Source organism: Pempheris klunzingeri, chromosome 21, assembly GCF_042242105.1.
Source record: "Pempheris klunzingeri isolate RE-2024b chromosome 21, fPemKlu1.hap1, whole genome shotgun sequence".
NCBI classification, from domain to species: domain Eukaryota; kingdom Metazoa; phylum Chordata; class Actinopteri; order Acropomatiformes; family Pempheridae; genus Pempheris; species Pempheris klunzingeri.
Genome location: NC_092032.1, coordinates 22,193,345 through 22,206,856, shown reverse-complemented (window position 1 = coordinate 22,206,856; position 13,512 = coordinate 22,193,345). Strand labels below are relative to the sequence as shown.

General features: G+C 46.2%; 1 protein-coding gene across 1 annotated transcript in view; it reads right to left on the bottom strand.

The window, feature by feature from the left end:
- LOC139220946 (receptor-type tyrosine-protein phosphatase mu-like) overlaps positions 1 to 13,512 on the bottom strand; it is a 121,463-nt gene that overhangs the window by 19,871 nt on the left and 88,080 nt on the right. The window contains exon 23 of the mRNA XM_070852841.1: positions 5,811 to 6,001. Coding sequence (XP_070708942.1) covers positions 5,811 to 6,001 — 191 coding nt within the window. The remainder of the gene's footprint in view (positions 1 to 5,810; positions 6,002 to 13,512) is intronic.

The window sequence follows — 13,512 nt, the reverse complement described above, 5'->3', positions numbered from 1 at the left end:
TGTGACTGTGTGTGTGTGTGTGTGTGTGACTGTGTGTGTGTGTGTGTGTGTGTGACTGTGTGTGTGTGACTGTGTGACTGTGTGTGTGTGTGAGTGAGTGTGTGTCTGTGTGTGTGTGTGTGTGTGTGTGTGTGTGTGTGTGTGACTGCGTCACTTCAGTTTGCTTCAGACGCTGATGCTACTGCTAATGCTAGCTGTCCCCTGAAACCACCAACAACCTGCTGTTGTCACTGAAAAGGTCAAAGGTCACTGAAACGACCTGGTTCACCACACACTGAACTACACACAATACACACCACTAATGGCGCTTTTAGACTAGCACCTACTCGGCTCGGCTCGGCTCGGCTCGGCTCGGCTCGACTCGACCTTTCTGGTTCTCCACTAGGCAATAGTACCTGGTACCAGGTACTATTTTAGTACCTATTCGGCCGGGGTTCCAAGCGAGCTGAGTCGAGCCGAAAATGTGACGTCAACAGACTGCAATCCACTGATTGGCCAGGGAGTGACATCACTGGAGTCATGAGAGTAGTAGTAGTACTGCTAGTACTGCCACTACTGCTAGTACCGCTACTACCGCTAGTTCTGCTACTGCTACTGCTGCTACTACTGCTACTGCTGCTACTGCTGCTACTGCTGCTACTACTGCTAGTACTGCTACTAGTGCTAGTACTGCTGCTGCTGCTACTGCTACTGCTGCTACTACTGCTAGTACTGCTACTAGTGCTAGTACTGCTGCTGCTGCTACTACTGCTAGTACTGCTACTGCTGCTACTGCTACTACTGCTAGTACTGCTACTACCGCTACTACTCCTAGCACTGCTACTGCTACTACTGCTAGTACTGCTACTACTGCTAGTACTGCTACTGCTGCTAGTACTGCTACTACTGCTAGTACTGCTACTGCTGCTACTACTGCTAGTACTGCTACTACTGCTAGTACTGCTACTGCTACTACTGCTAGTACTGCTACTGCTGCTACTGCTAGTACTGCTTCTACCGCTAGTTCTGCTACTGCTACTGCTGCTACTGCTGCTACTGCTGCTACTACTGCTACTACTAGTATAATAATCTTTACTATGTAAGGACATCAGGTGTTCACAGACTAATGGTGAGTATAATGATGATAATGATGATGATACCTGATCTTTTCAAAGTATCTCAACTTCATGCTAAAATGCTAAGTAGCCCACGATGGCTCTGATGACACTTTATGAATCTGTGAGTCAGCAGTCTGTGTCAGCAGCAGTTCATCAGTTCAAACTCAGCCTCATGCTATTTTAGCCTCATGCTATTTTAGCCTCATGCTATTTCAGCCTCATGCTATTTTAGCCTCATGCTATTTCAGCTTCATGCTATTTTAGCCTCATGCTATTTCAGCTTCATGCTAACTCAGCCTCTTGCTAACATCATTGATTAGAAGTGGGGTTGTCTTATCGCTGTATCAAAACTAGTTATTCTGTAGAGGTTGATTGTTACTAAATATTTACAGAAGCTGACTGCACTTGTAGCATTAGCTGTGTAACTAACTAACTGTTATTAACTGAACCAACTAACAAAGCTAATGTTAGCATGCTAGTATCTGAGCCTTTTAGAGTGACAGAGGTAATGTGGAGAACAGTCGACACATCTGACCTGAAGCCTGATGAACGTGTTTAATAACGATTCAGTCTGGAAGAGTTTAAATCGTGTTTCACTGAAATGTCACAACAGACCACAGATTATGAAACCTTATGCAAAAAAATGTGACTAAATAAGATCAGTTAGCTTAGCATGATCAGATATTCACTAACACTCGACGTCAGCACACAGAAATAAAACCAACATTTACAAAGATTCATCTTTTAGCCTCTAAAGCTTGTAGATGTTATGCTAGCTTGTGATGCTACAGAGACTTCCTGTTTACAGAGTACAGTGCTCCTGATTGGATGGTACTACAGATGTTTCCTGGCAACAGATTTACTCATCACTAAAATCTTCACTAGCTAGTTAATCACTTCTTGCAGTATGAACTGTAGCAATAGCTAATTATGTAATTTAAAACCCTTAATAAAGCTGATTCATCCTTAAAAACATCCGTCACTGACAGACACTCATTAACACAAAGAGTTAAACAGGAAACACGTGACTCAAACAGCATCCTGTGGAACGTTTCGATCACACCAACATGCTGGTCCGGCTGTTAGCGACAGAAGGATGGAGCTAACGTTCGCTGAGGGAAGTGAACAGAAACACAGTGAATCTCAGCCTCAGTTTGTCGCTCATGTGTTAGCATTGATGCTACGTCCGAGTCACTACGGTAACCATCCAGCTCTCTGTGAGATGTTTGGAAACACTTCGTGGTGCCCTGAAAGTGTCTTTGAACCATCGGGATGAAAGAATATTTTGCCAAAGATTTGAAAGTTGAATATATATAATAATCGTAATTTGAATCCAAGAGTCTCTGAGGATCCTGGAAACCAGGTGGTTGAACGTCACCTCTGTGACTCGAATGTAACGCTAATGCAAACTGAGGCTAAGCTAACAGACATTCAGCTACAGTGCTACTGTGTCTGTGTGTGTGTGTATGTTGACATTAGCTAACGGTTAGCCTCTAATCTAGTTGACAAGAAAACAGGATGTCAAGAATCTGAAAACCAAGAAGGTGTCTTACCTCGTTAAGCTGTCCAATCAGATTAATTAGTAAAGGAGAAGCATGGAGGGAGATAACAGTCATCAGATCTACTCATCAGTCATCAATTAAGAGAATCAATCATTGGACAGGAGTCTGGTTTAGAATCTACAGAGAAGGACTCAAACCACAAGAGACAGTTTAGACTCTTCTTCACATTTATTTTGAAACTCCTGACTTTATTCTGAAAATCCTGAGAATAAAGTCAGAGGAGGCGTTAATCCTGTGGCCCTAATCCCCTTTAATAGAATGGAAGAATGAATGCCATCTAAATGATTTAATCAATTACTGAATTTGTTCAAAGGTGGAATCAATAATCGGAGAAGTGATGAAGATGAAAATAAAAAAAAATAAAGTTACTCCACAAACTGACAACAAACACTAATGACGCACTGAATTCATCACGTGTTGTGTTCGTGTGCGGTCAGATTACAGTTTGAGGAAGTGTGTTACTAATTAAAGCTACACTGTTAATTAATGCTGAGCGGACACAGCAAAGATCCGCTATAACTACAGATGCCTCACTACAGGCAGAAGTGTCCACTTCCTGTTTCCTGAGTGGGCGTGGCCTCCTGGAGGTGAAGGTGGTGTGGATGGAGGGACAATAACAGTTTCTATTCTATTCATTTCTCCTCGCCTCCGCTTGCAAAAATGTTCACGTCGCTCGCCTGGCCAGCAGGTGGCGATGGCACGTCACGTTTAAGGCCACAGAAGAACGACGTAAGCGTGCGCACTGAGCATCTTCTGAAGCGACTGTGGATGTTAACTAAAAGATTCTTCTGTGCGGACGGACGACGAGGTGGAGCTGCTGCTGAAGGTCACACTTCAACACAAAGTCAACGAGAACGCCGACGGAGCACGCTCAGTACACTTTAAGATTTCACTGATCAGGTTTAAGACCTCACACCTTTCAAAATAAGAGCTTAAACGTAAAGGTGGCCGACCTGTCTGAGGAGATCAGCCTCACAGAGTCAGAGACTTCTGTTAAATCACTTCTTAGAATTCATTTTTACAGACTGGCCTCTTTTTTCCTATATATATAGGAATATACATATATTACATGTATGATCGGGAGGTATCTTTATTTGTCTCTTGTATCTCTTCTCCCACCTTCTCTCTCCTGGTTTTTTAACCTCGGATGAAGTCACTCTGAATATTTCTATGCAGCAGACAGAATTAGTTAGACCAGACTAACCTGACGATTTGAGACCAGGACTAGTTTATGAGTCCTGGTTCCTCTCAGACCAGCAGAGCTGAAACACTGAGATGGACGGACGGACGCAGAGTGAGCCTGAAGCACTGGAGGAACTCCTCACCGATAACTTTCTGCAAATGGAGGGTGAAAATACTCTGAGTGTGTGTGTGTGTGTGTGTGTACTCAGTATGTATAATGGATTAGCCCTGAGGGCAGCCCGCCAGCAGGCAACCAGACCTGAACACACACACACACACACACACACACACACACACGCACACACAAACCATTCCCTGTTTTAGCCCATTAGCTGGAGGGAAGATCTATAATGTATGTGTGTGTGTGTGTGTGTGTGTGTGTGTGTGTGTGTGTGTGTGTGTGTTCAGGTAAGTAACATCCATTAGTAAGTTTCTCTACTGATGAAAATGGGTAAACACACACACACAAACACACACTCTCTCTCTCTCTCGTGGTGTGTTTACTGTCCTCTCCTCCTGCTGCTGCACGTTGCTGCGATACGATTAGCTAATTATCTGATAATCAGGCGTGTTTTAAATAATCGATTCATTGCCTTCCCATTCTGAACCGAACCTCTGTGTGTCTCTGACTGAACTGATGAATCTGTGACGGGGGGTTCGGGCTGCTTTGAGGTTTAAGGATCAAACCATGGAATGAAAAATGGCCGTCATATAAACTGACAGTGAAGTGAATCACACCTCAGCGACGGCCGCTCTGGTTTTGGTTTGTTGTGTTTGAGTCAAATTCACAATAAATATCAGTGACCTGGCAACAGCTTAGCAACCAGCCTGAGCATAGCAACCTCCAATTAGCAACACCCAGCATCTCAGAACATCCAACAGTCATCATTAACACTATAGAATTAGCTAGCAACCAGCCCAGGCGCCCTAGCAACCAGCCCAGACGCCCTAGCAACCAGCCCAGACGCCCTAGCAACCAGCCCAGACGCCCTAGCAACCAGCCCAGACGCCCTAGCAGCCAGCCCAGACGCCCTAGCAACCACCCCAGATGCCCTAGCAACCTCACTTATAGCTGAATCCATCGAAAATCAACAAAAACTTGCTTTGCTCCAGAGTGAGACACTAACTAATGCTAGCCAGTACGCGACCATTTCACTTAAAGTTAAAACAATGTAACTTAATAATGTTATTCAGCCACCTTTGTTTGCTAACATTAGCTAGTTTATCACACAGTTGCCAACAACTGTGTGATAAACTAGCTAACGTTAACAAACAAAGACAGCTGAATAGTTTTCCTTCCATTTTAACATCCTCTTCATTCACTGAACTCCTCCAGCAGATTAGACTAAATTGGGAGTGTAGCTCCCAATGCTCACTGTCGTCCTTCTGTTTACCTCTCTGATATTTCAGAACTGCCATTGGAGCTTTGTTATCGTGGGAATCTCAGCTCTGTTTGGCTGTCCTGATGTCCTGACAGGGAATGACAAAAACATGGAGCCCAGTTGGAGTTTGCGGGCACCCGGAGCTCCATGATCCCACTGGACACATTACAGAGAGACGGACAGAAGAGGAAAGGGATGGAGGCGTAGGAGCCCCAGCACTAGCCCCAGTTAGCCCCAGCACTAGCCCCAGTTAGCCCCAGCACTAGCCCCAGTTAGCCCCAGCACTAGCCCCAGTTAGCCCCAGCACTAGCCCCAGTTAGCCCCAGCACTAGCCCTGGCTCTGCTCTCACTGTGTTCACCTGTGTGAGGAACGTGAATGACCACAAAGGGTCCAGTGATTGAGCGCCGGTGAATATTGGCTTCGTGTTTGGTGTAACCAGCTTTAGACATCAATGAAAACACCATACTGACTACGCCGGCTGTGGAGAGCTTGGCAGACACAGCATCAGTAACGGTGGGGGAGGGACAAAGCTGTAGGTCCACTGAGCATCATCCACACGCTGTGTGTGTGTGTGTGTGTGTCTCACCTCGTATTCCTCCTTGAAGCCGTAACCTTCGGCACATTTCATCTGGGTGATGTGCTGCAGCAGGTCGGCCACTCGGATGGCCGGGTGCAGCTGACCCGTCTGATAGGGCAGCGCCTCCCGCTCCGACTCCCGCTGCTTGTAGTGGGACTGGACCAGGCTGCTGGTCTCACTGGTCATAGTGTGACTGTCGTCTGGGGGGCAGAAGACAGTGCGAGGATAAAGTGGTCAGACCGAGGCTGGACACACAGACGTGAACATAAACCACCTGGGATGCAAATGTGATGTATGTTGGAGGTGGATGGCGTGGACCGGACCGGACCGGACCGGACCGGGTCAGAGTCCAGACCTGTTCACACACAAATCTAATCTGAGTGAAAACAGTTTGACAGTTTGGGTCTGGACCCGAAGGTCAACAAGTCCTTTTGAAACACTACTTTAGTTAAGTAGTAGTAGTTAGACTGACGGTTTGGTCGCCATCTTGTTTTGGAATCAGACTGAACTTCAGCTGTTATGAACCGCAGGAAGCAGGAGTCCTGTTTACAGTCCATGTGATACAGCTTTTTACATTTCATACAGATGTAGCCTGGTCTGTCACATGGTAGGGGGGTTTGTGTGGAGCTGTGCTGTTGGAACAGGGAAACCAGGCCCCCGTCCTGGGGGGACGCTGAACTGCACCTCTCTGATGGGGAAGGAACCAGAGAGAGCCGAGGGCGTCTCACCGCTGGACGCAGCGCTGGGTCTGACACTAAACTCCTGCGGCTGTTTTCTCATTGAGGGTCAGGAGCAGGCCGTTTCCATGGTGACAGCACGTGTCATACAGGACGCTGTGACAGTCAGAGCAGTTACAGACAGAATCAGCCCGTCAGACGTCTCCGGGACGTCCAGGAAACTAAACATTAAAACACCGGATTAAAGTCCAGTGATCAGCAGGAGGAGAGCACCATGGGCCGAAGGAGTGAAGGGAGCAGAGGGAGACAGAAATGAGCGTCCACGGTGGCGACCAGGACTGATCGCCGCACACAGCAGAGTGGCGCCATATGGGCTTTTTTAGGATGTTAATGAGCTCACTTTAAACCATCGCCTCATGTCCAGCTGACAGTCTGTGCTGCTCCACAGCTCTGATCATTTGTGAAATGTCCTTTTCGACTCCTCTCATCATCCATATTGTTGATGCAAATCAGAAATTATCAGCAACTAATTCAGCCAGAAAGCAGGAGACTGTTAGACTATCTTAGCGACACACTCTGCCAGGCAGCAGACATAATGGCGTGGATGTTCACATGGACGCCATGGTTAAGGCCGACTTAGAGTCCTGGACGTGTACCTGGGTGGAGGAGACAGCGCTGACCTCTTGAACCCGACCAGCATGTTCTCTGTCTGAGGACTCGACCCTTAGCCGTGGCGAGGCGCCTGACCCCAAGGCTCCTGACCGGGTCAGGATGGTTCCTACTTTCACACAGGAGGCCTGTGGTCGGTACACACCTTCACCTTCTCTAGGAACTCTGGTCTAAGGCCACTGAGAGTGAAAACATCCTGGAATTTCCAAACAGGCCTCTTTACTTTTAGTCACTGACACGACACTTCTTCATTCAGACACCGACCAATCAGAGGACGCTTCTTTATAGACTGATACCGACCAATCAGAGGACGCTTCTTTATAGACTGATTCCGACCAATCAGAGGACGCTTCTTTATAGACTGATACCGACCAATCAGAGGACGCTTCTTTATACAGACTGATACCGACCAATCAGAGGACGCTTCTTTATAGACTGATACCGACCAATCAGAGGACGCTTCTTTATAGACTGATTCCGACCAATCAGAGGACGCTTCTTTATAGACTGATACCGACCAATCAGAGGACGCTTCTTTATACGGACTGATACCGACCAATCAGAGGACGATTCTTTATAGACTGATACCGACCAATCAGAGGACGCTTCTTTATAGACTGATACCGACCAATCAGAGGACGCTTCTTTATAGACTGATACCGACCAATCAGAGGACGCTTCTTTACAGACTGATACCGACCAATCAGAGGACGCTTCTTTATAGACTGATACCGACCAATCAGAGGACGCTTCTTTATACGGACTGATACCGACCAATCAGAGGACGCTTCTTTATAGACTGATACCGACCAATCAGAGGACGCTTCTTTATAGACTGATACCGACCAATCAGAGGACGCTTCTTTATAGACTGATACCGACCAATCAGAGGACGCTTCTTTACAGACTGATACCGACCAATCAGAGGACGCTTCTTTATAGACTGATACCGACCAATCAGAGGACGCTTCTTTATAGACTGATACCGACCAATCAGAGGACGCTTCTTTATAGACTGATACCGACCAATCAGAGGACGCTTCTTCACACGGACTGATACCGACCAATCAGAGGATAGTTCTTCATACAGACTGCGGTGACCTGTATATAGTTAGAGTTAATGTTAGTGTGTACCAAACTGACGGGGTGTAACAGTGCAGGTTAAGCTGACAGCAGATGTTGAACTGCACAACAAACCCAGTCCCGCTTCCTGTCCAGACAGGAAGTTACAAGACAAAATGACTCAGCTGTAGTTTTGGCGTCGTTTGATCTCTTCTGTTATGAGCAAAGAGGAACGTTGGTCCAACATAACAAGTCCTGGTCCACATCCACAGCCACTGTGTTGTTACCACGACAACACAGATGAATGGCACACACATCACATGACATCAAATCACATGACTGGAGAGAGGATGGTGATTGGTGCTGGTTTCTGTTCACACTGCTGCTGTAACTATTGATCATAAAACCAATAATCTTATGAATCCCAATTTATGTTAAGAAAGGAACCATGTACTGGTCCAGATCCAGTACATCATGGTGTCGGTACTGGTCCACATGCTTTCCAGGTTCTTGGAGCTGCAGTGTGAAAAGAGTTCAGAGTCCTGGAACGAGCAAACCACTTTGGTGAACCTGTTTTTATCGACCTGTGATGTCCAGGACTCTGATGCGAACATTTGATCACAGACTTGGCGGACACACCTTCCACTACACTCTCTAACTCTGTTCTTATTGGCTAGCCTGGGGGCTGACTGACCAATCAGAAAGTCTCTATCCCAAACAGCCCAACCAATCATGGCGAGGGCGAGGAGATGGGTGATGTAATGAAGGTGACGATTTGTGATTGGAGGATGGATGAGGCAACCACGACAACAAAAACGGCAACCAATCAGAGAGAGAGACGGAGAGAGCGATGTGCAAAGCTGATTGGTTGGATGTGAAATGGTGGGAGGAGTTGAGGATTGTGACGTCACAACTTCACAGAGGGGTAAAAATGAGGTGTGGCCACGGTAACTGATGACATCACAGCAGGTGGTAGGTGTGGCTCCATGCGTAGTGGTGACAGACCCCCCCTCCTCCCAGCATGAACCCCCCCCCTTAGCCCCAAATTTAACCACTTACCATTAATGGGCACTTTACCCAGAGAAAGATAGAAGAGAAGAAGAAGAGAGAGGAGACAGGGTATAAGCAACAACTTTAGCTTTAGCTTTAGCCTGGTCTGAAGCTGGTCTACTGCTAACACACAGCTAGCATTAATCTAACAGGAACTGACTCCTTGCACTGTGCCAGCTCTATTTGAACTCTTCACAGCTGGCAGCAGGCGCCTAGCCTGACCTGGCTAACCTGGCTAACTGGACCCTGAGTGTAGGACTCGTAGCCTCGGCTAACTTCGGGACGTCTGGTTGAGGACAGTTTAGCTAGCCTGAGGAGAGAGGCGAAACAGTGCGACAGTTTAAGGTTCCCCTTTATTCACTTGGACATTAAGCCAGCCTAGCAGCACAGTTAGCATCCAGGGTTAGCCTAAACTGCAAAGAGAGGTGTGATGTGTTTGTTAGGCCACAGCTAGAAAGTTTGGTACAAGATCGACAAAGATCTACAGTCTGCTGGATTTATTTTACATTCATTTTGTTTTATCATTCTACTCTTGTTGACTTTCATTATTAATCAAGAAACCATCGTTTCTAGACCTGACAGTCTAATGAAACCACTATTTAGTTAGCATATGAGTTAGCTTTACTGCAAACATATTCAAGGCTCGTTGTTTTGCTTAAACACATTCGGCTTCATTCTGTTTGTAAAAGTTTATGATTTCTTTCATTTATCATATAAAATAAATGCGTTCAGTTGTTAATAACAGACTATAATATTGTTGTTATGTGGGATTGAGGGTCTAAGGATGAAATATGATTCATATTTTTATAGCTTTTGCAAACTTTATTTAACATTAACTTCAAGTGCAAGATATGAAAATGTTGCGTTTCAGGACTTCAGGGAGCTGAACTTCTTTTTTTAGCTGGCCTGTATGTGACGTAGGAGTGTTCTCCGTCAGTACTGTTAAAGGGGAGTTCTCCCGTTAAAGGGGAGTCCTCCCATTAAAGGGGAGTTCTTCCTCCACTGTGTCCTAATCTAATCTCTGAGCTGCTCTGTGGGGATTCTTGAATCCTTCCTGTTGAATTCCTGAATCTTTGGTCTCTGAATGAAAGAGTTTGTTCTGAGCTGCTCTTTATGGAAACAGTCTGAGAGAAACACTGCTGTGACCTGGAGCTGGAGAGAGAAACACTGACTGATTGATTGATTGATTGACTGATTGATTGATCAGCCAATATTTGAACTGTGAACTTGTGCTGCATTTTCCTCTTACTTTTTGGCTTCATTGATCATTTAATCGCTGGTCACTGAGGATAATGGTTATTATTTACAGCCCCACTCGGGGTGAATATTGCCATGATGTTCTGTAACATAAATGCAGATAATCAACCAGAGAACAAGCTGATCTTTGGTTTTAATTAAGGAGGGAAAAGGTGTGGCCTTTGGGTTGTGTCACTGTTCTCCTGTAAGTTAAAGGTTGGATATGTTGAGCGGACAACAGGAGGCGAGCTCCTCCTCCTTCTGTAGTTCAGGTTGTTTGTTAGTTTGGATTCCCGCTCGGTTCATGTTTAATAAAGAAAAATCTGGAAATCCACAAACATCAGCGACATCCGAGAATCCCAACCAAGACGTCCAGAGACAAAAGACGCCGCTCGGACTGACTCCTCTGTTTTATTACGGTGTTTTGTTTCCTCCCCCCGGTCCACGTGGCCGTGTTGTGTCCATGCAGAGGTTGGAGGTCACAGACAGACGTGACGTCAACACGACACGCAGGAATGTTGTGGATGTGGGGATGAAGTGAAGCCCACCGTCGTTTCAAAACCAACAAAAACTAAAGATAAATGACTTAAATGAAATAAAATAATAAATAATAAAAGAACACAATGAAAGAAATTCAAAAATAAGAAAGAATTAAGGAAAAAACAATAAATAGTCAGAATGAAATTATTAAAAATGTAAAGAAATAAAACTCTATATCACAAATTTAAAATAAATTACAAAGATTGAAAAATACATAAATGCAAAACAAATATAAATAAAAATGAGATGAATTAAAAAGTGAAAACACCAAAAGAAATAAATCAAAAACAAAACTTAAAGTAAACTGACACAAAAACTCTAAAGCGTAAAAATATGAAATAAGAAAATCAGTAAAACTTCATGAAACCAATAATTGAAAATGGAGGATTTGGAGAAACAAAACAAACTTATTAAAACTGATTAATTAAAAAGTTTTAATATCTTAAAAAATAAAAAACCAAAAGAACCAAAAGCAGCCAAACGAGAAGCAAGCAGGGATGGATGAAAGCCAAAACATCTCTCTCTCTTTCTCTCCACTCTCATCTCTACCCTCTCACCTGTCTCTCCTCTCTGTCTCACCTGTCTGTCTGCTTCCTGTCTGTCTACCTGTGCAGGTGGTGGTTTCTGTCCTACAGAGGAAGGAAAGGAAAAGTGTCTCACCCAGAATGGCCGTCGGTACGAAGGGATCTGCCATCAGGACACATCAGCAGCAGACAGACAGACAGACAGACAGACAGACAGGCAGACAGGCGGGCAGACAGACAACAGAGAAAGAAAAGAGAAGAAGAAGAAGGAAAAGTCAGCTTCCTATAACTCAGTACATGTATCCAGCTGATTCAAGTCGACCGTGGCTGAATGTCGGCACGCGCTCGGCCGAGTTCTGGCACCAGATCACCAAGTGTCACACAGTGTAATCCACCGGTCAGTGGGCCTCACGCCGCTGTGTGTCGACTGACCACCAGTGATCCAGATTCAGATCCAGATTCTGCTGGGCCGACACAACCCCAAAAAACCCCAAAAGGTGTTTTCTCATTGTATCCATCTCCTGTTTTCGTTATGTCGAGATAAAGACTCCTCCATGGTCCTGTTACAGACCAGGTCCTGTTACAGACCGGGTCCTGTTACAGACCGGGTCCTGTTACAGACCGGGTCCTGCTACAGACCAGGCCCTGTTTACAGATCAGATCCTGCTACAGACCAGGTCCTGTTACAGACCGGGTCCTGTTACAGACCGGGTCCTGTTACAGACCAGGCCCTGTTTACAGATCAGATCCTGCTACAGACCGGGTCCTGTTACAGACCGGGTCCTGCTACAGACCAGGCCCTGTTTACAGATCAGATCCTGCTACAGACCAGGTCCTGTTACAGACCAGGCCCTGTTTACAGATCAGATCCTGCTACAGACCGGGTCCTGCTACAGACCGGGTCCTGTTACAGACCGGGTCCTGCTACAGACCGGGTCCTGTTACAGACCGGGTCCTGTTACAGACCAGGTCCTGTTACAGACCAGGTCCTGTTTACAGATCAGATCCTGCTACAGACCAGGTCCTGTTACAGACCGGGTCCTGCTACAGACCAGGCCCTGTTTACAGATCAGATCCTGCTACAGACCAAGTCCTGTTACAGACCGGGTCCTGTTACAGACCAGGTCCTGTTACAGACCGGGTCCTGCTACAGACCGGGTCCTGCTACAGACCGGGTCCTGTTACAGACCAGGTCCTGTTTACAGATCAGATCCTGCTACAGACCAGGTCCTGTTACAGATCAAATTCTGCTACAGAGCGGGTCCTGTTACAGACCGGGTCCTGATACAGACCAGGTCCTGTTACAGACCAGGTCCTGTTTACAGATCAGATCCTGCTACAGACCAGGTCCTGTTACAGATCAAATTCTGCTACAGAGCGGGTCCTGCTACAGACCGGGTCCTGCTACAGACCAGGTCCTGTTACAGACCGGGTCCTGCTACAGACCAGGTCCTGATACAGACCAGGTCCTGTTTACAGATCAGATCCTGCTACAGACCGGGTCCTGCTACAGACCAGGTCCTGTTACAGACCGGGTCCTGCTACAGACCAGGTCCTGTTACAGACCAGGTCCTGTTACAGACCCGGACCCAGTGCCATAAAAACACACCTGATCTTCAGCAGAACTGTAAGTCAGGCTCTTAAATGCAGCAGGTAGATCTGATGAATGACTGACAGCCTGTCACAATGCATTGTGGGTAAAATAAGACACTTACTGGTAGAACAGTGACACATTTTCGATCCGTTTAGTTAAACGAACACATTCAGAGATCTGAAACGCCGTCACGGGTCAGGATGTCACATCACTGGCGTCACAGAAGTAAAACACAGTAGGACTAACAGGGCAACATGGGGACACAGACTCGCCCTCAAGTTGCCTCCCCGGGGGCACAAAGTGGTATGTATAGTACAAACTGCAGAGGGCGCCACACGAAGGGCTTCACTCAGCGGTCG